Below are 27,022 nucleotides of genomic sequence, written 5' to 3' on the forward strand. Positions count from 1 at the left end.
ACTTGGTAGAAATTCAGAGATAAACACATGTACGCCCTGTGCAAAACACATAGGACTTTGTTAAAAATATGCTCATAGTAAAAGGGAGCATAAGCCTTCCGTAGTCATGCGAGCGTTGAAATTAATCTGAGAGGGGACTGATACGGCAATGGAGATCTTTGGCTGCAATCTTTGAACAGTTTTGTATTGGAGAGTTCTGAAGATCACCGTCAGTTCCTTTTCCAAGACTCAAAATTAACTGCGCGCCTATTTACAATCTATCATAAGCCTGGCCTCTGAAATGCAGTAAGGAGATGAAAAGATAAGTTGTGGTTTTATTTGCACTGGCAGGGTGTTTTTATACTGTTTAAGAACTAGAAAAATAAATGCTAATGTGAAAGAAGACAGGCGTTAGAGTATACGGATGGTCTTCCTGTAGACAAACCAAGTTTCCTTCGAGTTGAGCTCGATTCTTGATTTGACTTTAAGGTGTCTCTGAGTAATGATCTTAGCAACAATCGCGGAAATGGTTTGCAACCGCCTTCTTGAAAAAAAAAACGTAGCTTTTCATCCTAGAGATCGTCCTCCATCCAAGTATTATCAAATCAGCCAGGGTCGGCTACCCATAGCTATGCAGAAATCCTGTATGTCTTTATTAATATGTATGAGGAAAACTGTAAGACTCTAGTAACGTAGAATTCAGAAAAGTAAGTGGACTATTCTACCTCTTTTCAAATCTCTAGCTACCATTACCGTTCGGGAGAGCGCGAGAACGGCCACTTTCGTTTTTGCCGGAACTGTAGACCACGTGCCAATGTCACCTTTTCCTAATTCTAGCTACCCCACGGCCTCGGTTTAGTAGCGCCCTGCGCATCTGGATTGTTTTTGGTCTCTACCAGTCGTTAAACGAAGAAACTACTGAAGTGACGATGACGGCGACCGTGGCGGCCGCGTTCAGGTAAATTTCTGCTGATCAGGGGAGCGCTGAGCGTTTCCCCTCGTGCCCAAACCGTTCCTCGTTCCGGCGGGCCTTGTGCGCGAGCGCACGCGATTGTGCATGTGTCACACTTCGCGTCGGAAGACTGGCGACTACGAGGCGGAAGGACTGGGAAGCTGTGTGGCTGTTCCTCGCAACTCGCGAGCGGGCATTTTCGGTTCAGGAAGTTCGAGTCCTGCTTAAAGCTCCGTCAAATGTGAACGCATTATAATGATAGCAACCTGGGTATGTCCACCCACTCCGGTCTGGTTTTCTCTCCAACAACGCATAATTGATTTTGCTGTGCCATTTGTTGTTGATTTCTGATGGCAAGTTCAAAGGTCGAAAAAAATGTGCTTTTAGGGTGGTCGGTGATTTATCCAGAATGCCATATTTTGCTATACTGAGAAACCTGCTGATAAAGTCAGTATGATGTAGTAAACGAGATGCTGGTTCCAATGACTGAGGGTTGAATTGAGCTTGGATCTGGATCATGGCTAACTGAATGGGACCTCAGTGATCCTAGCTGCAAAAAGCAAAATTTGCTGGATCAGATGAAAGCTTTCCTTGGTTCAGCGTTCTGTCAAGTATTTCAACAGCTTAATACATCTCAAAGGCCAATAGGCTGAGCAAGTTGTAAAGATGACAGACTTTCCCTGCCTTAGTTCCCTAGCCACAATCATATTGCAGGTGAGCACTAAGCTTACAATATTAGATGAAGGCCCTTTGCAAATCAGTGTCAAAAAGTAAATCATGACTCAATGACTACATGAATTATTTTAATAGAATCACAAAGTTGACAAGACCTTATACAGTAAGCCAAAGATAGGTTTTGTAAATGTGATTCTGTTAAAACCATATAGCAAGCCTCTTCTAATGTCCAGTTCCAGTGATACCTCTTCCAGTGTCCACCAGTTTTCATTGTCTCTTTAAAAAAAAAAATTAAATACATGTTAAAATAACATGTATTTTAACTATTTAGAAAGTTGCCATGCTGCAAAGCACAGCAACAGCTTCTAGCTTAGTGACTGGATGTGGCCATCATGGCAACAATTTTATTACTACTTTTGCCGGATGTTTTTAAAGAGAGGCTAGATGACAGCTATCAGGGATTCTATAGTGGTAGATTCCTACAGTGGACAGGTGGATAGACTAGAAGATCACAAGATCGCACATACCCTCAGTCTTTTTGCTTGCTGTTTATTCTTGTAGGCTTTCCGCACCTCATCCTCCTTCCTCCAATCTGTTCTCTTCATTCAGTTCTCACTTGCTTCTCACTATCAAAAAGGGAGAGGTGTAGATTTTTTTTTCCTTCATCAGCAAAGGACTTGCAGAAACCCTTTTTCTTATGAACTGAGTCCCAGGTCATTATTGCCCTCTACTGATGCAAGAGTTTCAGCTTTGTGTGAATGTGTATATTTTGCATTTTTGAAAACATTTTTGAATTACATCCTCAAACTGCTGTATGCACAAAGTTCAGGGCACACTCAAACTGACAGAAATTGTGCATTCCTACATTAGTGATAGAGGAGTAGCGAAAGAGATCAAGAAATTGGCTTAGTTGAATTGCTTTTTTTTTTTTTTTTTGGTTAAGAACATCTCCTAATCCTTAACCAAAATCTGTTCTTGTTCTCCTGTTCCATTAAGTCTAGCCCTTCTTTATGGAGCAATTGAAAATAGGTTTTTCTTCTCATTTTTCAGTTATTCCAGTGCTCATATTTCCTCCAGGCTCAATATACATAGTTACAAAAATTAAAGCAATGTTCATAAAAGAAAAAAGAGCAATGGAACAGTAATCTAAAAGACTGTTTGGTCTTGGAGTACTTGTTATCTTACAGATGCTTGGGTGAGTAGGAACATTTTTAACTGTTTTTTAAAAGAAGACAACTTGGGGGCTAGATCAATTTCCCTAGCAAGAGGGTTCTAGTTAATTGGGGTGGCACCTCTTCGGGGGTCTTACTTTTGGTTACTGCTGCCTTGTAATAATAATAATAATAATAATAATAATAATAATAATAATAATAATAATACAATAAGAGCTGATTTCATGGGACTGCAAGCAGGGTTTCTGCAGCTAATGCTAGTGTATAGGTGACATAACACTAAAGCAGATAAACTTATCTGGGTCCTTAAAAAGCCAGGTAGGTTTGCATCCAAAACTTAAATTGGACCTGGTAGCTCATTGGTTCCTGTGTTGTCCTTTCAGGACAAGTATGTGGTGCTATTTGGCCACCTCCCTTAAGAATCAGGCAGCAATTTTCTGCACTATTTGTAGCTTCCAGACTATCTTCAGAGATAGAGTACATTGCAGGAATCCATCAAGAAGTTAAGACATGGATCCATGAGATTAGGCTATCCCACTATAATGTGTCATAATTTGTGCACCAGATGAAGCTGGGCCATAGGTCCTTTTTGCCAATGAAACCATATGTGTCTCTTATGACCGAATGGAATAAATAAGCACCCTCATGCTGTGCACCTCATCATTCATAGCAAGTACTATCTCATCCAGAACAGGCCACTTTCCTAATTCCTGGGTCCAAGAACCATCTGCATCCTATTTGGATTCAATTTATTGGATCCCATCCAGTCCATCACTGCTTCCAGACACTTTCAAGTACTGCCTTCAGGTAGCTGTCATGCACCTGTGCAGCCCTTCCTGATTCATGTAGAAAGAAAAGAATTAGAGTTGTTGGAACATTGATGATGCTGTGTTTCCAACCTTTGGATGATTGCCCCCAGTTCAAATACCAAATAGCCATGGAGAAAAAAAGAGAACTCTGTGGTACCCTGTCATATTTAGAGAACCAATTGCCTTATTGCCTACTGTCACCTTGTGGAGGTGGTCTTCAGATAGAAATGGAACCACCATAATACTGTGTTTCCAGTTACCAACCCATTGAGTTGCTCCAGTAATATCCCATGATTGATGGTGTCAAAGACCACCAAGAGTTCCAAGAGAATCCACACAAGAGTATTCCCCATGTCTCTCTCCTGGTTAAGTTCAAGTGCAGCTAAAGATGTTTTTGTGCTATATCCAGGTCTAAAACCTGACTGAAGTGGACCTAGATAATCAGCCTCTTTCAAACAACCATATCACTGGATGGCAGTCTCCACTGGCAACACCTTGTCCAAGATAGAAATATTTGCAACTGGATGGCCGTTATCCAAAATCTCAAGATCTAGAAAGGGATTCTTAAGAGAGTTTGTACCTCCATCACATTCAAAGCAGGGGTATAGCTCCCTCATATAAAGAGGTTTTGACTGCTCCTCTGACCCACCCAGTTGTACTAGATTTTAATAGACACAAGAGGCAAAAGTTTAGACAACAGATAGTTAGCCTAATTGCCACAAACATCTTATTCACTTCTTTAGGATGCAGTAATTGCAGTTAATCCCACAAACCCTAGCCAGATGGAATCCTCGCAAACAGTTTCTGCAGTAATTTTAGTATCTCGTTTGGAGCAGGTTTGAGTACTTTTATTCTAAAAATGCTTTCCCTACCTATCATGTTAGGCTAGCCAACCCACCACTTAAGAACATTCTACTAGGTGATTCACTGAGGACACCATAATGTGAAGTAAGCCTTCTTTGCTGCCACAGTTACCACACAATGTGCTCATTTGTATATTCTAACTTGTGGTCAGTTGGATTTATTACAAGATTTGTGCTCCAGCCATCTATCACTTTACTTCATTGAGCAGAATTCCTCAACAAACTAAAGACCATTCCAGCTATCTCATATCTCCCTTCCCCACAGTTCTACTGATGGGAATTCTACACTCCTCAATCCTACACTTTACCAAGCATCCCCAGGACCAAACAGCTCATGGAAATGAACAGCCTAATTGGCCTAATTTGCAATAATTCGTTACATAAACTAGCATGTGGAAACAAGGTGGAAAATCAAGATAGTTCAAGCTGAACAAAGATGTTAAGGGTTATGTAACAGTGACTGGCTCCTGCTGTTACCAAGAACATTCCTTCTCCCCATAGTATTTTTCTCACTAAGAACTATTCAAGGAGTTAATAGTGCTTTATTACCTGAACTTTCACCCCATGTGAATCCTCCTTACAGCTTCCCTCTGTCTTTCACTCAGAAAGGGGTTCTTGTGCCATATCCAGGACTGAGCTGAATAGGGCATCCTATCACAAATGTCTTTGTGTCTTTCCCAAAAAGAAATTTCATCCAATGTTGGCCTTTTCGGGGTGACTATACCAATGCTAAGGCCCAGCTATAGACAGGCACCCATAATAATAATCATGTATTTACAGAGGGAATATCTGAAAGCATAGCTTTGGAAATTCTAAGTCGCTAAATTCCCAGCTGGGAATATTTTTTTATTCTAAAATGCTCAACTTGATTTGTCTGTTCGTAAAATACTTTACTTAAATTTCCATTTGTTTCAGAACCGTGGAACCTTTGGAATATTACAGAAGATTCTTAGTGAGTACAAAGTGTATTTATCTATATATATTAAATATGGTTTTCAGATCTACATAGAATTTTCCATATATGCTTTTTGTATGGAGATAGCCATATCCGGAGGCTTTCATCTTTTGCTCCACAGAGACAGATCACATTAAAAGTATCTGTATCTACCCAGTTGAGCACCCTGTCTGCACTAACCCTAAAGGAGCAAGTTCACTATGTAGGGGTGCTCCTAGATCCCTCACGGTCACTAGAGTTGGCCCCGGTGGTATAGAGTGCCTTTTACCAGCTTAGGGTGATTTTCCAACTGCAACAATATCTATGCAGAAATAGCCTTAGAACAGTTATTCATGATCTGTAATTTCCCAGTTAGATTATTGTGATCTAGAAACTTCACTTAGTTCAAAATAGAATGGCTAGACCACTCACTAAGGCTGGCTGACAAAAGTATGTCAGTTCTTCATCATCTAAACTGTCTCCTAGCCCATTTCCACCCATAATTCAAAATGCTAGCTTTAACCTTCAAAGCCCTAAATGGCTTAAGACCAGGTTATCTGAAAGAATGCCTTCTCTCATATGTACCTACCTGTACCTTAAGGTCATTTATTAAGGCTCCCCTGCAGTTCCCCTCACCAAAGGATGTAAGGTGAGCCTCTACAAGGGAGAAGAGCTTTTTTTTATAGTGGCACCCAACTTATAGAATTCCCTCACCAGAGAGGTTCAACTAGTATCCATATTAGGATCAGTTCAATGCAGGTGAAGATCTTTTTTTATTTTCCCAGGTTTTTAACCAGCTTTTAAATATATTTTAATTCATATTCTTTTAGTTTATATGAGTGCCTTGCAACTGCCTAGTTTATATGGTCTTTTTATTTTGCATTTCATTTGATTTTTATATGTTTTTATTCAAATTGTATTTTTAATATGTTTTATTGTAACTGTCCAAAGAGCTTCAGTTATTGGGTGGTTTAAATTTTTTAATAAATAAAACCATTTATCCCATTTATTTATAATTGTGGCTCCCATGTCACCTATGTGAATACTGTATGTCCATGAAACATCCTTATCAGTTTTGTTGCTAGACAGCATGAGCAGTTGTTTTAAGAGCCTTTCCTTGGGCAGTATGCTCCACGTATTTTTGCAGCCCTGAAGAGTCCCATGTTTGTGCTGCTGAAATTCACTAGCAAACTTCTGAGTCTTAATTTCCTGCTAATTTTGGAGGGAAATGAAATACACCTTAATACACCTATAAAAATCTTCCCAAGTCCCCAAATGTAGAAAAGACAGACCAAAAATCCTGTACTGTATCTGTAAATGGCATAATAATACACACTATGACTCTTTAGCAGCCCAAAAAATAAAATAAGTTTTAAAATAAAATAAAAGCTATAAAAAGTTGCCTGTATCTTCTTGCAGCCTAGATGCACAACTTTTTTAGACGGCATTTGGAGTTTGGAACATGTCAAGGACTGTGTATGTATAGTGGTGAAAGTATGAATCTTTCAGAGCTTTTTGTAATCCTGCAGTGCTATGACTTACAATGTGATCTGAGCTTCATCTAAGTCCTATTAATAAAGATTCTGGTTAAGTAAACAATACATAAAACAGTGCAATGTATTTACTAAACACAAGGTAACACTCACTGTCTTTGTTTTAAAAAATGTATGTGATCTGGTAATTGGTGGTACCTTGTTTAGCGGCAATCACTTAAACCATGCATTTCTTACATACAGCTTGGAGATATTTTGGCCCATTCCTTTTTACAGAACGGCTTCAACTCATTTATATTTTGAGCTATCTTGCATGCACTACTTACTTCAGGTATGCCAGAACTGGATTTAGTTCTGGGTTTAGTTTAAGCTTTAGTTCACAGATACTTTTACATTCTTCTGCAGAATTGTTAGTATAATTCAGAATCCATTGTTCACATAGTTATTTTGAACTATCTGCAAAACAGCCCCAGACCATGATATTCCCACCACCATGTTTCATGGTTGGGAAGGGTTTCTTTGTTTTGTTTTTCCTCAATATATTTCTCATTAATGCCAAAAAGTTTCAATTTTCATCTGATCTGTCTACAGACATTATTCCAAAAGCCTGTTAGATCATCCAGGTGGTCTTGTGAAAACTTGAGATAGGAGCTATGTCCTTTTTGGTTGAAAACTCCTGTTCTGAGATCTGCAGAGATCTTTATCAAGTCATTCTTGTAAAAGCAGATTCTGATGGTAGCAGTCAACATGTGTATATTTTATAGTGTAAGTGCCCTTCAAATTCAAACTTCATTGTCACCCCATTGATTGGAATATCTGACTGAATTTACCTCCTTAGAGAGCTCATTATCATATTTTATAGAGGAAGTTCTGACAATTATTTTTTCAGTAAGACACAACATAGTACACTGTTGTTTGTTTAACCAGAATCTCTGTCTTTTAAAAGATGAATATCTGAATACAAGGTCAGAGCACTGCAAAATTTCAGATTTTCTCACCAATATAAAGTGGTGGATCATGGAAGAAGAACTGGATGTGACCAGAATAAAGCAGGATGTATTCAGGATTTCCCTAGTCCCCACAATCTTTTCACTACGAACCATTACAATGGGTATTTCCATTTTGTCAGAACTTCCTCTATAAACACAGATTTTTCGAGTCAACAGTCTTAGTATTGAAGATTCCATGAATGTATGTACTTTCGATTGTTATCAGACTTTTACCTAGCAGGGCTGTTTAAATCTGCATATAACTGCATTTGAGTCCAAATAATTATACTTTTGTTTTTAGATCATGCATATCATAGCACTTTGCTTATCAAATGCTAACTTTTTCACTCAAGCTCTTATACTGTAATCTAATAAGATTAATTATGTATGCCTGATTTGGTGATCCTTTTAGAAAGAAAATTGTCGGCCTGATGGAAGGGACCTTGGTGAATTTAGAACCACAACCATCAACATAGGTGAATGCTTTACTATTGAATGACTATTCTTGCTCATAGTATTCCAAGTGAATTGTGGAAGATATTCTAGTCTTCAGTATGTAGTTGAATTTTGCTTTGAGAAATCATGGGAAGAATAACATAGAGAACATATTCTGATTAAGTAAGGATATGAAAAAGAGACCAGAGTAATCATTGTGGTCATCTCATATTCATAGTATGTTGAAATGATTCATATTAATCACAGTATCAGATTTAAACAATTTATCCTGTATTTACAACAGATTACTAATGTATATAATTTGAAAGTCAAAACCCCTGAGTTGGATCCAGTTATCTGCTAGCAGAAAGATGCAAACAGAAATTGTCTCTTCCTATGTCTTCTTCTCCTTGCCAGTCCTCCAAAAGACTCCCTGAAGATTGAAGGACCTTGCTAAATTGAGTGGTCAATGATGGAAGGAGCTGTTCATGGAAAGTTAGGTAGATATATTTTATGTCCCGCTCATAAAATATGTCTTTTCCTGATATTCTATAAGAATACCGTTCCTCCTCTGTCTCCTACAATGATGACAGAAATTTTGTGAATCTTTTAGAACTATCTATAATCCTGCAGTACTATGAACTATGAAAGTGATTGGAGCTTCATTTACACATCCTGTTAATCAATAAAAAGATTCTGGATAAACAAACAACATCTACAATAATGTATTATATCATGCCAGTATACTGACCCAGCATTCACTGCCTTGTTGGAAAATGTATGTGAAGTTTTAGTTTTAGTAACTTCTGGCACTTCATTTAGCAGCATTGACATTTCTGTTGACAGGACAATGGATTCAGGATTGTACCAGCAAATTCTATAGGAAAATGTCCACGAACAGTCATTGTTGCTAAAGTTTCATGTACTTTTTCCAACAAAGACAGTAAATTCTGGCTTGATGTGCTCAGTAATGATATATGGTAGTAAACTGTTTTGCATGTTATAGTTGTTTTACCAGAATCTTCTTTTAATAGGACATACAGTGGGGCAAAAAAGTATTTAGTCAGCCACCAATTGTGCAAGTTCTCCCACTTAAAAAGATGAGAGAGGCCTGTAATTTTCATCATAGGTATAACTCAACTATGAGAGACAAAATGAGAAAAAAAATCCAGAAAATCACATTGTCTGATTTTTAAACAATTTATTTGCAAATCATGGTGGAAAATAAGTATTTGGTCACCTACAAACAAGCAAGATATCTGGCTCTCACAGACCTGTAACTACTTCTTTAAGAGGCTCCTCTGTCCTCCACTCGTTACCTGTAGTAATGGCACCTGTTTGACCTTGTTATCAGTATAAAAGACACCTGTCCACAACCTCAAACAGTCACATTCCAAACTCCACTATGGTCAAGACCAAAGAGCTGTCGAAGGACACCAGAAACAAAATTGTAGACCTGCACCAGGCTGGGAAGACTGAATCTGCAATAGGCAAGCAGCTTGGTGTGAAGAAATCAACTGTGGGAGCAATCATTAGAAAATGGAAGACATACAAGACCACTGATAATCTCCCTCGATCTGGGGCTCCATGCAAGATCTCACCCTGTGGGGTCAAAATGATCACAAGAACGGTGAGCAAAAATTCCAGAACCACATGGGGGGACCTAGTGAATGACCTGCAGAGAGCTGGGGCCAAAGTAACAAAGGCTACCAACAGTAACACACTACGCCGCCAGGGACTCAAATCCTGCAGTGCCAGATGTGTCCCCCTGCTTAAGCCAGTATATGTCCGGGCCCGTCTGAAGTTTACTAGAGAGCATTTGGATGATCCAGAAGAGGATTGGGAGAATGTCATATGGTCAGATGAAACCAAAGTAGAACGTTTTGGTCTAAACTCAACTTGTCGTGTTTGGAGGAGAGAGAATGCTGAGTTGCATCCAAAGAACACCGTACCTACTGTGAAGCATGGGGGTGGAACCATCATGCTTTGGGGCTGTTTTTCTGCCAAGGGACCAGGACGACTGATCCGTGTAAAGGAAAGAATGAATGGGGCCATGTATCGTGAGATGTTGAGTGAACACCTCCTTCCATCAGCAAGGTCATTGAAGATGAAACGTGGCTGGATCTTTCAGCATGACAATGATCCCAAACACACCGCCCGGGCAACGAAGGAGTGGCTTTGTAAGAAGCATTTCAAGGTCCTGGAGTGGCCTAGCCAGTCTCCAGATCTCAACCCCATGGAAAACCTTTGGAGGGAGTTGAAAGTCTGTGTTGCCCAGCGACAGCCCCAAAACATCACTGCTCTAGAGGAGATCTGCATGGAGGAATGGGCCAAAATACCAGCAACAGTGTGTGAAAACCTTGTGAAGACTTACAGAAAACGTTTGACCTCTGTCATTGCCAACAAAGGATATATAACAAAGTATTGAGATGAACTTTTGATATTGACCAAATACTTATTTTCCACCATGATTTGCAAATAAATTCTTTAAAAATCAGACAATGTGATTTTCTGGATTTTTTCCCCCATTTTGTCTCTCATAGTTGAGGTATACTTATGATGAAAATTACAGGCCTCTCTCATCTTTTTAAGTGGGAGAACTTGCACAATTGGTGGCTGACTAAATACTTTTTTGCCCCACTGTAGATGAAACTCACATCACTTTATAGGGCACAGGACTGCAGGATTATAGATAAATCTAAAGGACACACAGACTTTCATCACTGTGCTTCCTGTGGAGGAGGACACCTTGCTCAGCAGGCTCCCCAACCTTTCAGAAGCATTTGAAGACTGATGAGAAGAGTGTACAGAAAAGTCTGTTTCTGCCCATCTTTAGTAAGTAGATATTTGAATAAGCTCTTTTTGCAGGACTTATCCATTAAAAAAATCTTATTCAATTGTATGGAGAATTTCCTACTATCCTGGGAGAAAGAAGACCAAAGTAAGTTTAAAGATCAAAAAGAAGTACTTTAACATTTGGAAACAGCGAAAGGTAATTAAGAATGTTGACTGGGGACAATTAAGAGGCTAGATAGATTTGAAACAGCTTTTTTAAGGATTGTTTTAAATGTTTAAGGAAATACAGTAAGTGAATTTGGATTTAATTGCAAGAAAATCTGCCCTGGGAAAGTTTGGCTTCTGAAAATAAACTTAAGATAAGACAGAGCCTACAAGGTCAGAAGAAATGGACACTAACAATATATCTCTTAATATATTGGAGGAGTATCCTTCTTCCAAAGAATTTTTCACTGTTTGGAATCAGTGTGTCCAGGAACTATTTGTAAAATTGGGGCTAACAGGTTGTAGAAGAAGAAAAGATTTTACTGGACAAAATAGCAGTGGAGGACGACTTGAATAAGAATTCTAAAATGGACTTTAAAGAAATGCCAGATTATAAGAGAGACATGGAAGATATGAAAAAAGATGCTGTGGATCTGAAGATGGACTCAGAGTTGCTTGATTATGAGAATGATATGGATAAAGAAGCTGTAATGGACTGGAAGAGTGACTTAACTATCCTATTTTGGACATAGTGAAGGGAAATACCAAATCTCTGAAACCTTTTCTGAAAATAGATAGGAAGAGAATGATAAGAGATTGTTATCTACGGTTTTATTTGGAGAAGAGACTGAAGACAGCCTTTCAAAAAGAAGAGAAAGGAATTCAAAGTGGATGTATCAGATCAAGGTTAAATTGTCCATGTTTTGGTCTTGGATTGTTAATGTTGAATTTTTTTTTTCTGACCAGGACTATAAGACGATGATTTATACCTGTAAAAGTGATTTATTTGGTTTAGTTTAAAACACATATGTGATTATTATTGGTCTTTTGTATGCTTAAGGGGAGAGATCTTTTAGGTTTCACTTCTCAGAAAAAACTTAGAAGCTAAAATGCAAAACTGACCTATTTGTTTATGCTTAAAATTTATAGTTTATTATTACTGGCGCTCTTAATCATTTTGCTGATTAGATTGATTGGTTAGTTTTTATAATTTGGTTATTGTTTAGAGCTGAGAAAGGGGATAAAGGTTTTTTTAAAAAAGTAATATTAGAGAAGATGTTAAGTTACTGTTAATACATACACTTGTTTGGGGGGGGAGTCATCTTTTACATTTCTTTCTCTTCTCTCTATCTTTTTGTTTGTAGGTTTTTTAGTTTTGTATTAGTTTTTGTATATAAAATATATAGTTTTTATATAAACTTTAATAAAAATATTTTTTAAAAAAGAATGCACCATCTTTCAGCAGCAATGGTAAAACGTTTTACTATGTTGTACACTCGTAGTGGGTATGATGTTCTCATCATGATCGTTTCTCATCAAAAATGAGCTAAGCCTAAACCATCACTGTGCAATGTTTTATTGCACTATCTTCCTCTGCCACTTCATCTCTACAAGTCAAATGAAACCATGGTGACAAGAAATCAGCCAGAGGACCATATGAGTTGCAGGTTACCTACTCAGGCTGCAGGTTATGTACTCAGGGTTAGATACAGTTTTAAAGTTTTAGGCAGGTGTGAAAAAATGTTGTAAAGTAATCCTTTCAAAAGTATTTATTGTAATTGTTTATGTTATCAATGTACAAAATGCAAAGCGAGTGAACAGAAGAAAAACCCAAATCAAATCAATATTTGGTGTGACCACCCTTTGCCTTCGAAACAGCATCAATTCTTCTAGGGACACTTGCACACAGTTTTTGAAGGAACTCAGCAGGTAGGTTGTTCCAAACATCTTGGAGAACTAACCACAGATCTCCTGTGGATGTAGGCTGCCTCAAATCCTTCTGTCTTTTCATGTAATCCCAGACAGACTCAGTCATGCTGAGATCAGGGCTCTGTGGGTGCCAAACCATCACTTCCAGGACTCCTTGTTCTTCTTTATGCTGAAGATAGTTCTTCATGACATTGGCTGTATGTTTGGGGTTGTTGTCTTGCTGCAGAATAAATTTGGGTCCAATCACATCCCTCCCTGATGGTCTGGCATGATGGATAAGTATCTTCTGTATTTCTCAGCATTGAGGTCACCATTGATCCTGACCAAATCTCCAACTTCATTTGTAGAAATGCAGCCCCAAACTTGCAAGGAACCTCCACCATGTTTTACTGTTGCCTGCAGACACTCATTATACCACTCTCCAGCCTTTCGGCGAACAAACTGCCTCCTGCTACAGCCAAATCTTTCAAATTTGGACTCATCAGTCCAGAGCACCTGCTGCCATTTTTCTGCACCCCAGTTCCTATGTTTTCGTGCATAGTTGAGTCACCTAGCCTTGTTTCCGCGTCGGAGGTATGGCTTTTTGGCAGCAATTCTTCCACGAAGACCACTTTTGGCCAGACTTCTCCAAACAGTAGATGGTGTACCTGGGTCCAACTGGTTTCTGCCAGTTCTGTGCTGATGGCACTGCTGGACATCTTCCACTGTCAAAGGGAAGTAAGCGTGATGTGTCTTTCATCTGCTGCATTAAGTTTCCTTGGCCGACCACTGCATCTACGATCCTCAGTGTTGCCCGTTTCTTTGTGCTTCTTCAAAAGAGCTTGAACAGCAGATCTTGAAACCCCGGTCTGCTTTGAACTTTTTGCCTGGGAGAGTCCTTGCTGATGCAGTATAACTACCTTGTGTCTTGTTGCTGTGCTTGGTCTTGCCATGGCGTATGACCTGTGACATGAAACTGTCTTCCACAACCTCACCTTAGTAGCAGAGTTTGGCTGTTCCTCACCCAGTTTTAAGCCTCCTACACAGCTGTTTCTGTTTCAGTTAATGACTGTGTTTCAACCTACATATGAAATTGATGATCATTAGCACCTGCTTGGTATAATTGGTTAATCATACACCTGACTCTAATCCTACAAGACTCTGACTTTGTGCAAGTGTACAAAGTGTGCAAGCGTAGGAATTGATACTGGTTGAAGCGAAAGGGTAGTCACACCAAATATTGATTTGATTTAGATTTTTCTTCTGTTTGCTCACTTTGCATTTTGTAAATTGCTAAACATAAAAAATTACAATGTATATTTTTGAAAGCATTCCTACTTTACAGCATATTTTCACACCTGCCTAAAACTTTTGCACAGTACTATACGTGTCCTTTTCTATACAGAATAAAAGTAATCTGCTAAGATACTGCTTGAGTTCTGTGCCCCACATACATCGAGATACCTTTTCAGTTAGTCAAAATACCTTTAGTTGGTTTAACTAATTGACTAAACATTATGGCCTGTATAGCTTGGCTCTTCCAATGAAATCAATCGTGTATCTAAGGCAGGGGTTCCTGAACTTTTTGCCATCACACCTCCATTTAGTGTAATCTTAATGTACACACTTCCCCTAAAAATCCAAACACAAAATGAACACAAATGAACAATAAAAACAATGCAATGAAACTTTGGGAAAGGTGGATTTATTGTAACAGTATACAACTAAAAGGTTCTTCACATCTCCCCTGGACTCTGTCTGCACCTCCCAAAGGGAGGTACAGCTCACGGTTTGGGAAGCCCTGATCTAACTTATAGCCTTAACTTTTGGATAGTTCCTATAGGCTTATTATATAAACCTTATATAACGTATAGGGTTGATAAAATGTTACATTTCTTTCCAAATAGTTTTCAATAGGTAAACTAGCTTACAGTTGAATCTGGTTTTAACTGATGTCATAATTTAAAACATTTCTAATTATGAATCTTGCTCATGCATTTCCATTCTTCTGCAGTTCTCCCTTTATTTCTATACCTTTCTCAAAGCCTTCTGAATTCTTTTTTCCTCTATTTTAATCTGTTTCTCTAGTAATTTGGGCAACAGTGCCCAAGTTAAGACATCATTATAGTAGCATGTGATATTGAGTGCAGAAAAGAAGAAAAAGATCCCTGCATTTGGATTACAAATTCCTTATCATCTACATTTTATGACATCTTGAGTTTAGAAAGACAAGATTATGAGATTATAAGAAACTTCCATTTTCCAGGAAAAAACACACAAGTTCAATTTCATCAAGTTCTTATATGATTCTGAAAAATTGACATCTGTATGTAGCCACTGGCTCTTATTTTGAAAGCATCAATGTAACATTTACATGTCCTCTTGAGCAAATCTTGTGAAGTGTTTTTCTTTCTTTAGGTTCCATTACAACTGCAGATGGCTCTGCACTTGTGAAGCTAGGAAATACTACAGTGATATGCGGCATAAAAGCGGTAGGTTCATGGATAAAGATATATATTTTTAAAGCTAATACAGGTAGTCCTCAGTTAACAATAACTGAGCCGCATTCCACCATTCAAAGTTGCAATGGCACTGAACAAGTGGTACTTATGGCTGGTCCTCGAAGTTCCAGCCATCACACCACTTCAGTCATGTGATCACAATCTGGGTGCTGGGCAACCAGCTCACACGATGGTTGCAGTGTCCTGTGGTCACGGGATCATCAGTGGTGACCTTCCCTGTCGGCTTCCCATAAGCAAAGTTAGTGGGGAAGCCGGCAGGGAAGGTTGCAAGCTGCTCCCACCGCTTTTTCTCTAGAGGAGCCCTGCTATGGAGTATGAGATCCCAGGGATCTCATATCCTGTAGCGTGCTCGTTCCACAGTACTCCCTCTCCAGCCATGCACTCAAGCAGTGCCAAAGCACCTCCTTCCCAGCCAGCATGCACTCCCTGTAGCAGCTCCCCTACCTCACTCTGTAGTACTCATCCACCCTCCAGCCTGCTTGCCAGCCACCTGGGACTTTCAACTTCCAGCTGGATTCTCCATTGACTTTGCTTGCAGGAAGGCGGCAGGAAATCACGTCACAGTTACATGAGGTTCTCACTTAACAGCCTGTGATTTTCACTTAATGACAGCAGCAGGGACTGCTGGGATTGCTGTCCCTAAGCGAGGACTACTTGTATAGTGAATACCTTTTTGATAAGATTCTTTTGTTCAGATTTAATAGGAAATCCTCATTCTGCTTTAAGAAAAGATTATAGTAAGTCTGGTCCATTTCTTCAATGTTTCTCCTTGCTTTGCTTATAAAGGATATGTACAGATTCCTTTGATCGTTTGTATTTGCAAAAAAGAAAAAAGCCCTCCTGAAAATTTAATTTGAAGTTAAAATATTTTATCCTTTTTCAATATTAAATTATTGTGCTGGTTTAGAAGAAAAAGTAAACCTACTGTTTAAGAAAGATTTTCAGTTCTGCTTTTGTTAGGTAAGTAATAATTGTTTTGTAATATTTATCAATTATCTTTATAGAGAGCCAGCATGATGTAGTGTTGAAATGTTGGGAACAGGGAGACCCAGGTTCCAGTCCAATTTTAGCCATGGAAGGCCACTGGGCCAGTCACTCTGTCTTAGCCCAATCTACCTCAGAGGTTGCTGTCGTGGACAAACAGGAGGAATGAGCACTATTCCTTGAGTGGTGGGATAAAATCAAAGAAATCTAACAGACCCCTTTACACTAAGCCAGGATAGGAGCCTGATGTATCTTAGGAGGCATTGTTCCAGAGGGCACCTGCTGTGATGGAGAGGGCATGCTTCCTAGGTCCCATCAGGTAACAGTGCTTAATGGAAAGAGCATGCCAACTCTGACTGATTATATAGGGTGGGCAGAAACTATGAAAGACAGTCCTTTAGATAACCAGCCCTATGCCATGAAGGGCTTTATAAGTAAAAACCAGCACCTTAAATTGCATCCGGAACCCTGCTGATGCCAATGCAGCTCATGGAGAAAGGTGTTACATAGGCATGACGAGGCCTGCACATAATTGCTTATGCTCCTGCATTCTGGACCAGCTGCAGCATCAGAGTAGTTTTTAAGGGCAGCCCCATATAGAGGATGTTACAACAGTCTATTCATGAGGCAACCAAAGCATGAGTGATTGAAGGGCTTCCTGGTCCAGGTAAGGGCAGAGTAGGCACACAAGACGGATTTGTGTAAAGGCAAATCATACTGCATGCCTGTGCTGCTCTCCTGCTCTGTACAGCTTAAGAGCATACTCCACATCTACTTCCAGCACTAATCTCCTGAACAGTAGAGATGATCTTAATGTACCAAGAGATAAGAAAGTGTGTGAATGTATAGTTGTGAGCATTAAATAGTTCTTCAGATAAATGGATCAAGATGCTGTTGATCACTTAAGCCAGGGGTAACAATGGTTCCCATGTGCCCTAATATAGCTCAGTGAGTTTCCATAGTACCCACCAAGCTCTTTGGCCATTTCTGTTTAAAAAAATGTGTCATAGGAAGCTGACATGAGACAAGTCACCAGCATTATAATTATTTCTAGGTGTGATGGAATGGGTTGGTGAAGGCCGCGCTCGGGTAGATAAGCATTTACTTAGCCCCCAGAAAGAGCATGGGAAGGTGAAGAGGATGAGACTGGCACCACCCTAAGGAATTCTCCGTGTTTGCTTGTTGGCTTGGGAATTTTAGATTCAGTCTGGCAAGATTCTGTCTTGAAGGTGAAAGCTAATAAAGGCTATAGAACTAAATCTGTACTGTCTCATGGAGTTTCTTGGGCTGAACCTGACAATAGGGATGTTTTTGGGACCCAGAGGTCTCCTTTTGTATGTTAGAGAGTTTCTTGTAGAGTTAATTTGCTATTGGTAAACAGATACTTTGTGACCAGCCATGCCATATTTTGTGAATATGTAAATCTTCCTTATGACCCATTTTGTAAGTACCTCCACAAAATGTCCTCAACATTCCAAATGTGCCACTGGTCAAAAAGGTTGCTTATTTTATTCAAAGGCAAAAGGCAACTCTTCAAGTTTAGTCTGTCTTGATTTAAGGAATTCTAGATATTGCTCAGTTTGTTCCTCCAAATGTTCCAAAGAACCTTCTTCCTTTGGAGATCAGTCTAATCCTCTGTCCATTGCAGGAACTGATGACTAACAAAACATACTAAGGGAAAAAAATAAAGGAAAAAAATTCTAAAGGAAAAAAATAGCTTCTTCCTTCTAAAACAAGGATGCACTAATTAATATGGCAATTGTAGAAACTTTTACAATGGAATATTCCAAATTGTGATATTGTTAAATGTGAATGATGTGAAATATTCTTCACACTGAAGCAGACTGCCCAGTTTATCCAAAAGTCCCTTTGCTATGTTGCTGGATGATATGCTATTTCTATTAAAGAATTGACTATTCAGATATAAATGTTTTATGGTTTGATACAGATTTATTTTTTGATAGTCACTCTATAATATATGAGAAAAAAAGGCAAACAAGAGAAAGCAAGAGTGAGCATGCACAAAAGAAAGTAGGAATACAGACCTTATCCCCACTGGATTTGCCTTTAACCATATCACCAACTTCCTTTAGAAACAGAGAGTTGTGTAACTAATGTACATTAGTTAACAAATATTAGTTAATATTTTCTTGTTTTAATAAATAATAAAACATATCAAAATTTGGACAAAATATGTGTGCTGGCTTTACAGGTTGCAGAAATATTATTTCTAAGCTTCTAATTCTTATATTTTGCCCCTCCCCAACTACACATTGCATACAGGAATTTGCAGCACCCACTGTTGATTCCAGTAACAAAGGATATATCAGTAAGGTTTCTTTATTCACTTTTTTCTTCAAATATGACATTACTTTTCTATGTTTTAAAATTATTATAATTAGTGGAAGTTGTAAAATTGGGTAATTCCACTAGATTTCATTGTATCCTGACTTTTTATAACAGTTACAGTACTGTTATTTTCCTGTTTTTCTTCCTTTTGATCCCCTATTATTCCAGAAATCCCAAAGCAGAGTTTTGTGAACGAGGATAATACTGAATCCATAACTGGATTTCAGCTTCACTTATATGGATCATGCTTCCAGTTTTTTGGGAGTTACATTTTACTATTTTATTATTCTATACAGGTATTCTATTGGCCTTCCGAAAGGGCGTTAAGACCTGGCTCTGCCAAGGGGTTGCAGTACTGGCAGTGGTTGGTAGCTTGAGGGTGTTCTCTCTACCTTTTTAATCTCTTAATTTTTAGCTTTAACTTTCTTAGCTTTTAGCTTTTAGTAAAGATTTGAGAGATCCTTTTTACTTGGAAGCCTAGAGTCACTTACATAGTGAGATGGGCGGCATATAAATTTGATTAATAAATAAATAAATAAATAAAATTTCGTATTTACTGCTTTGCATAAACTATTCATATTATTTCTTTATTGGGTGTTTAACACAGTGGCTTATATCAGAATATATTTGTGTGTGTGAGAGAGAGAAAGAGAGAGAGTCTGTATATTTCCTGACATAAAGCACTTTATATATACATGTACACAAATACAAATCATTTTATATGAATTACAGTGGTGCTTAAAAGTTTGTGAACCCATTTGAATTTTGGATTATTTTCCTCAATAAATCAAAGAACAAGTATAATGTTTTTGACTCATTTGTTCAATGGGGTTCTCTTTATCTAGTTTTAGGACTTGTGTGGAGAAAAGATCACATTTTAGGTCATATTTATGGAAAAAATATTGAAAATCTAAAAGGTTCACAAATGTTTAAGTACCACTGTAAGTGAGTATTGTGAGTACTGTATATGGTATTGTTTTCTTTTAACAAGGACAAGTTTAGAACATATCTTAAAATATCAGTTGTACAGATGGCTTCTATTAACATTTTGGGCATATTTTATTCATGATTATTTTCCTCCTCTTCTCACATAGTTCCTAATGTAGATCTTCCTCCACTTTGTTCATCAAGATTTCGACCTGGACCTCCAGGTGAAGAGGCTCAAGCAGCTAGTCAGTTTATTGCTGATGTGATTGAAAAGTAAGAAACTTCATACTTCAGTATCAGACTCTTTTAGAGTGGGGCAGCTATAACAAATTATTATTATTATTATTATTATTATTATTACTACTACTACTACTACTACTACTACTACTATATAAAAGGCAGCTTTACTTGGAGCAGCTTACATCCTGCAATGATACCTCTAACACCATCAAACAACAACATCTGCCTATCCCAGGTCTTTGGGAAGGACTTAATAAGTGGATAAAAATGCCAAATCCAGTCTAAACATCTGGCTGACTGTCTGACCAGCAGCAGCAGCAACAATAATAATGTGAAGAATAATTTGGGATAAATGGAATGTCCTCCTCATCATACCATTATTTCAGTTCACAGGTAGTAATGAAGGAAGACCTATGCATTATAGATGGAAAGGTGAGTAAGAATTTATATTAAGAATTAATTGTGAGATGTTGGGATGCTCCTAAACTAACAAATTCAGTTCCAACAAACAAGGTAGATATGAAATGTGATTTTATTTTATCATGCATGCTATGAAGTACCCTTTGCTTCTAAACAAGGTTGAAACTGGACTATAGTAACATTTTGCTCAATAAAAGTAGGTATTGTTCAGTGCAAGCATAGAAGTCACCTTTCTGGAAGAAAAGTAGCAGCTGAGAATAGTTCTGCCTTGATCTTTCTAATCAAGTACTGAGGCAGGACGTGTTACCTCCATGCAAAGCATCTAATAGAAGTAGAGTATGCCCACTTCACATCCCTAATAACTACAGGCCTGAACCTATAAAAAGTGTTGTCTTCACAACTGATAACATTTAATGGTTCCTCTTGCATTGAATTCTAATTTAAAGCCATTGTGTTAATGGCCATTATCATTTCTTGTGGTAATGAATTCCACATAGCTGTGCAACAAGTATGAAGGTGCTTTTTTTCCAATCAACTTTAGTCATGCAGTCCTGATCCTAGTGCATTGAGAGTGGGAGAAAAGTAGCTTACCCCTCCCCCCTCCATATAATTTTATACGTAGGGAAGATGTTTAAGCCCACTAATCATTTTAATTCCCCTTTTCAAATCTTTTTCCAGCTGTATTGCAACCTTTTTCAAATGAGGCAAACAGAACCATACACAGTACTACAGGTGTAAATAAGGGCATTACAGGGGTGATTTGGCATTATGTAGCTTAAGATATCCTAGAATAACTTCTTATTTCACTGCTGCTGTTCTGTTCAGCTCTCTGAGAAAGTCAGTATCTCTTCTGCAGTGAAGGCAACAATTTGTTTTACTTTTGAGCATCTCTCTCAGTCCATTGTCATCTAATGGCCCAACCACTTCCTTAGCTGATTTCCTGTTTCAAATATATTTTTAACAGTTCTTATTGTTCCCTTAATGTCTTTTGCCATTAATTCATTCTTTTTTTTTCTTGCATTCCTTATTACCACCTTTTTCTTTTTTTGCCAGAGTTTGTGCTCCTTTTTGTTTTGGTTAGGGCAGACTTTCCTTTTGCCAAGGGCAGTTGCCTTATCTTTTACATCTAGACATTATTAGAAAACCATGCTGGCTTCTTCCTGGATTTGGCTGACCCTTGGAATATATTCTACCTGAATATCAATTGTGGCTTTAAATAATCCTAGGCACCCTGAGGAGACTTCGTCCTCTTGATTTGTCTTTTCAGTCTCCTTTTCACTAGTCCCTCATTTTTTAGAAGTTTCTCCTTTTTTTTAGTCAAATGTGCCTGTGTTGGACCTTACTTGCAGTTTCCTTTTTTGCATGTATGCTAAATGGGCAATGTAGCATTATGGGCACTGTTTCTATTGGTTCCACAGCAGTTACACACCAGATAATGGTAATCACTTAGAATTAAGTCTGGATTGAATGCAATGATTGAATGCAGAATTGATCTCTTAGGTAACGCTTGTATAAAAAAATGTAATATAGATTTTATTTTTCTGTTAGTGATTATATATATAACCAGTTTTATATATATAACATGGGTGTTCTGTTTGCTACCTTAGATTTCAGTAGTGCTTGCAGGCCTCAGCCAAGGTGACTTTGTAGTACTGAGCTGCTGTAGCTGTAGTTATGCTTCAGTATGCACATTTATAAACTGGTCATTATTAATTTGACCCTGTTTTTCCCTTTCTGTTATTCTGCTAGAATCATGTGTCTTATCTCGAGTAGTTATAACATTTCAAACAACATGATGTGAAATAACAAACATGCTGACTTAGACAAATATTTCAAAGATGATATTTATGCATATTGAAGCTTTTTCAGTATTTACAACAGCAGGTCTTATTTCTTTAGATTGTATGGGTTCTATATTGTGACATTATATGCTTAGACTATGATGGAAACCTTCTCGATGCCTGCATGTGTGCTTTCTTAGCAGCTCTGAAAAACGGTAAGTTGTGTTGTTATACTTTGAGATTTACTTTAAAATTTAAACTCACTGCAGATTTAGCACTAAATTGGATTGAAGCTAGACAGCAATTGTAACAGCAACCAGGGTTTGACAAAAGAACAAGCTTGCCCACAGAGGTTAGATGAAGTATGAACCAGGTCTGGCATTAGAAGACAGCCATCTTGATAGCTATTAAGGGCCCACCACTGCTAAACTCATTGATATTTCCCCCCACCAGTTTTTTTTTTAACAATTTGACCAAATAGCCAAATACCTTTTTCTAAATTTTATTGTTAGAAAGGACAGAATTCACAATAAGGGTTCCTTGTTTCAAATGTTCTTAAATCAAAAGCATAATCTTACTTCTCACATTCTCATCACTCTGTTGTGTTTATTTGAAGATGCCTCTATTCTTCTTTATGAAAAATGAGCTTTATGAAATAATTTTCCAAAAATCTGCAGTCTTGCTTTTTACTTTGTTATTTTTTTTCTTTATTATTTCAGTGTTGTTGCCTGTTGTTACAATAAATGCAGAAACTGGTTTGGCGGAAGTTAATTTGAAAGAGAAGAATCCTTTGACTATTAAAAAGCAACCAGTGGCAACATCATTTGTGCTGTTTGAGTAAGTGAGGGCCCAAAAGTCTATATGTAGATTATGATAGGCAATACCATGTTATCAGGTAGTTCCAGATTTATGAGCAGCTATATGGCAAAAGCATACTTGCCTGCCCCTTCTTTGGGAGCCCTCCAGTATCCCAAAAGAACATGATGTGAGCAGAGGGAGAGGGACTCACTTAAAAATCCATGAAAAGTGTTTCTGCTGTACAGGTAGGTAGTCTTTGTTTAGCAACCACAATTGGGACCAGCAACTCGGTTGCTAACTGATTTGATTGCTAAGTGGAAAATCATGTGACTCATGTGAACACATGTGAATTATGTGTTTAAGCTTTCCTTTTTTCCCACTCCCCCGCCCTTAGGAATGCTCACCCTGGCGCTGGGATAATTAGCAAGAAGGGAATTAATATTGGTATTTGCATTCATTGGTGAGGAAGGGATTACAAGAGAGTAAGCAGGCACAAAATGGGGAATACACATAGCTAACGCTGGCTGCCTAGTGCTCTCACAACTCTGAGCTTAGGAGGCAAACAAAAGCTGAAGGTGTGAAAATGATTAAACTCTTGTCAGTTACAGGCAGCAGCTGTAAGCCTGCTAATTAAGGTCACAGAGCAGAGCTTGTTAACATGAGGTTAGCATTTTTTAGGGATGCGCTGTGGAGAAAAGAAGCTCAGGCAGAGATTGCTTGTTTAAGTAATCTCTCTGTGAGGGGATAAGAAAAGAAAAAAATGAGTCAGGCATAGGACAACACATACTGACTATAACGGTGAACACATGACAGAGAGAGAGATGCTGTGAAGGTCATAAATGTGGGCATTGGTCATAAAGTTACTTTTTCATCACTGTTGTAACTTTGAACAGTTGCTGCTCGAGACAGTCATTTAAGCAAGGTCTAACTGTAATCTGGAAATCCATCAAATAATACACACACACTGTAGAAACTATTCAACTAGGAAGGTTTTCTGAATCTCAATATAGCATTTATAGAATGCTTGAAATGGGAAGGAGGAAGTGGAAAACCTGTTTGCGTATACTTAAAATGGGATCTCTCACTGAATGGAGATAAGAAATTTATATACATGTAAAGTGGGTCCATAGAGAATACTGAATATGGATAAAATAGTTGCTCTGATAAGCCTCCAGCTATTTTTTGAGGGGATCAGCTTAGTTATTCTCAGAGTCAGGCATAGATTGAAGAAATCCTCATTGCCTGAAGTTAATAATATATCTCTCAGATTAATCTCTTTATAGGTCTTTGAATTTAATTGAAAATGGCTTCAGCATTGAGGCTTATGCTAGCGATTACAATTCTGGTGTTCCAGAAAGCATGTAAATGAACAAAGGAGCAGTTTTGATGCTGCTGTTTTCATGAACTGTATTGTGTAATTGAACAGTAAATGTATATAATTCTTATGGATTAGGTAAACCCAGAATAGTTAAATTTTGGCACACGTGTGTATTTATCTTCAACAGCACATTAGTGGTAGTTGACCCAACTGCAGAAGAAGAAGACTTGGCATCTGGGACTTTAACTATTGTGACTGATGAAGAAGACAAATTGTGTTCTGTTCATAAGCCAGGTATTAACACTAAATTATTAAGAATTAATATTTTCTAAATTCTCTAATTTAGTATTAGGTTTTGTGGGTACCATTCAGGAGTATAATAGATACTGCATTTTGGATCCCTGCACTACAGCAATTGTATTATGGGACATGTTTCAATCATGAGAGTCTTGTTGAACTTAACTCCAATAAAAACATTAGGTTAATAGAAATATGAATGTTGTTTAATGGCCAATTCAAAGGATAGGACAGCGATAAATTCATTGTGTCCTTGTTTCTGTTTCTTTTTAAGGAGGAAGCACAGTAACAGAAGCAAAACTTCAAGACTGTATCAGTCGGGCAAAAACACGACATAAAGAAGTAAAGAAACTAATGGATAAAATAATCAAAAGTGTATGATTAGTAAAAGGTGTATTTGCTATTTGCCCACAAAATCATTACATCAATAAACATGCTACATTTATGAAGTTCCATTATTTCACGATATAATTTCATCTTGAAATTTGTACAATATTTCCAGATGAATAATTTCATCTTAAAACAGTATGATTTTCTTACAAATACCAGTTGTTTGCTATGCCTTGGCATAGCTACAAATTCAGTTTCATGAAAACATTTTTTTCAAAAAAATCCTTATAGAATACATACATCTCTCTCAAATGCAAGTTTCAGGATTCAGATACCAGTGAAGCTGTTTTTTTTTCTTTTTACTTTTTGACTGGGTGCCTAGATGACGATGATGTAGTAGAGCTGCTTGTGCTGCTAACGCCATAACCATTTGATGGGGCAAGAACTGTAATGGTTGCCAAGAAAGAAAGAAAAAAGCATATTTTATTTTTTAAGTTTCATTTTTATCTCCAGAAGAATGAAATAAACAATGAAATAAAAATGCAAGGGGCCAATAATTACCTTCCTGCAGTATATGAGGCATTAGAAACTATAATATAGAGAATGCCTAGCTTTCTATGTGTAATACTGATGATGACTTTGTTACTTATTAAATAGTTCATTTAGTTATTAAATTAGTATGGATATTAAAGTACAGTAAGCACTCTACATACCACCACCCATGGGGTGATGTGGAATTCAACCAGACTGTTATATCTTTGTTACAGTAATTCTGTTGTTTAAACATATGGCTCATCGGAAAAAAGGAAGGCATTAATGAATGGGATCAATAAAAACAGTCCAGCACCATTAGAGGCACAGAAACACGCTGAACACCTTTCTGTAAATGTTTGGGCATAATAAGAATGCTGTAATTCAAAATTTAATTTTAAAACATTCTAATACAGAGAGCCAGTTTGGTGTAGCATTTAAGGCAACAGGCTAGAAACTGGGAGACCATGAGTTTTAGTCTTGCCTTAGGCAGGAAGCCAGCTGGGTAACCCTGGGCCAGTCACTCTCAGCCCTAGGAAGGAGGCAATGGCAAACTGCTTCTGAAAAACCTTGCCAAGAAAACTGCAGGGAATAGTCCAGGCAGTTGCCAGGAGTCCATACTGACTTAAAAGCACCAAAAAAAAAAAAAAAAATAGAGCACACATAGGTTATATATTTTAAAATACTGCATAGAGAAGCCTTAATCATATGTTTGATTTACATCCCACTTTAACAAAATTGGGTACCCTATAAAACCCTAATTTATTTCTTTTCCAATAAATCTCCAACAGAATCCATTTTTAAACAGACCTATTATTCAAAAATAAGGGCCTTTTATGCGTACTGATCTCTGACATCAGGGATAATACATATTGCTTAATTAGGCAATACAGCATTTCCCCCTAAAATAATGGTTTTTCATCATTACTTTCTATAAAGTTGTACTCAGCACTCAGAAGGAAACCAGAAGACAGGCTTGCCTAACTGAAGGCCCATCTCCTAAATCACTGATTCTGCAAGGAAATCAGCATGTGTTCTAAAATTCAGGATTGGATTCAAGACAGACTTTTATTTGAAATTCTGGGTCTGTGATTCTTCCCTTCCCTTCCCTTCCCTTCCCTTCCCATTTTCCTCTTTCCCATCTAAACTAAACTATAGAGAATAGGCCATATTGCTTTAAAAAGAATTTTTGTTAAAACCTTGCATGCAACACTGCCTAGTTGAACAGCTAGCTTTTGCTTTTTCTGGATTTGTACAAGGTTTGTTAATTTCTGTATTTCTAAATTTGGGACAAGAAGTTCCAAATCACTTTCCTTTCTATTTTTCATATTGCTGGACTGAAGGAAAAGGTTAGCTGTTAGACTAGGGTTCAAGGTTCAACTTGACTGGCGGCATCTTTTTTTTCTTTTTTCTTTAATTGTGGAGCTTTCAAAGGGCTCAGCCAGAAGAGTAAAGTCATCCTCCCTTCCAACTCTTAAACAAAAGAACTGTGGGTTAATCTTGGAAGGGCTGCAGAATATATAGCTCTGTATGGT

The 27,022-nt window shown here is 37.9% G+C and overlaps 2 protein-coding genes across 28 annotated transcripts in view; one reads left to right on the forward strand and one right to left on the reverse strand.

The window, feature by feature from the left end:
- The first annotated feature begins 38 nt into the window (after positions 1–38).
- Positions 39–25,071, forward strand: EXOSC8 (exosome component 8). The gene is made up of 12 exons (XM_007433237.4): positions 39–285; positions 723–937; positions 5,366–5,402; positions 8,279–8,342; positions 15,409–15,482; positions 18,780–18,825; positions 19,940–20,045; positions 20,399–20,444; positions 22,332–22,428; positions 22,933–23,050; positions 24,517–24,623; positions 24,901–25,071. The coding sequence occupies exons 2-12, from the start codon at positions 909–911 to the stop codon at positions 25,005–25,007; spliced, it is 831 nt and encodes a 276-aa protein (XP_007433299.1). The 5' UTR covers positions 39–285; positions 723–908; the 3' UTR covers positions 25,008–25,071.
- The window catches only part of SUPT20H (SPT20 homolog, SAGA complex component), a 61,961-nt gene continuing 56,406 nt past the window's right edge, over positions 21,468–27,022 (reverse strand). For all 27 annotated transcript variants that reach the window (XM_088147546.1, XM_088147538.1, XM_088147533.1 and 24 more), the window contains one exon: positions 21,468–25,401. In XM_088147546.1, coding sequence (XP_088003672.1) covers positions 25,316–25,401 — 86 coding nt within the window. In that variant the 3' untranslated portion in view covers positions 21,468–25,315. The remainder of the gene's footprint in view (positions 25,402–27,022) is intronic.

This window comes from Python bivittatus, unplaced genomic scaffold (genome assembly GCF_059951505.1).
Source record: "Python bivittatus isolate LINGU-HERP-01145 unplaced genomic scaffold, Pbiv_v1 ctg000520_np1212, whole genome shotgun sequence".
Lineage (NCBI taxonomy): Eukaryota > Metazoa > Chordata > Lepidosauria > Squamata > Pythonidae > Python > Python bivittatus.

What these genes read in the sequence shown, in the direction of transcription:
- EXOSC8 (XM_007433237.4), top strand. Translation starts at nt 909, where the DNA reads ATGACGGCGACCGTGGCGGCCGCGTTCAG. An exon ending in ACCGTGGCGGCCGCGTTCAG is followed by an intron (nt 938 to 5,365) that starts GTAAATTTCTGC and finishes CATTTGTTTCAG; the next exon opens with AACCGTGGAACCTTTGGAAT. An exon ending in AACCACAACCATCAACATAG is followed by an intron (nt 8,343 to 15,408) that starts GTGAATGCTTTA and finishes TTCTTTCTTTAG; the next exon opens with GTTCCATTACAACTGCAGAT.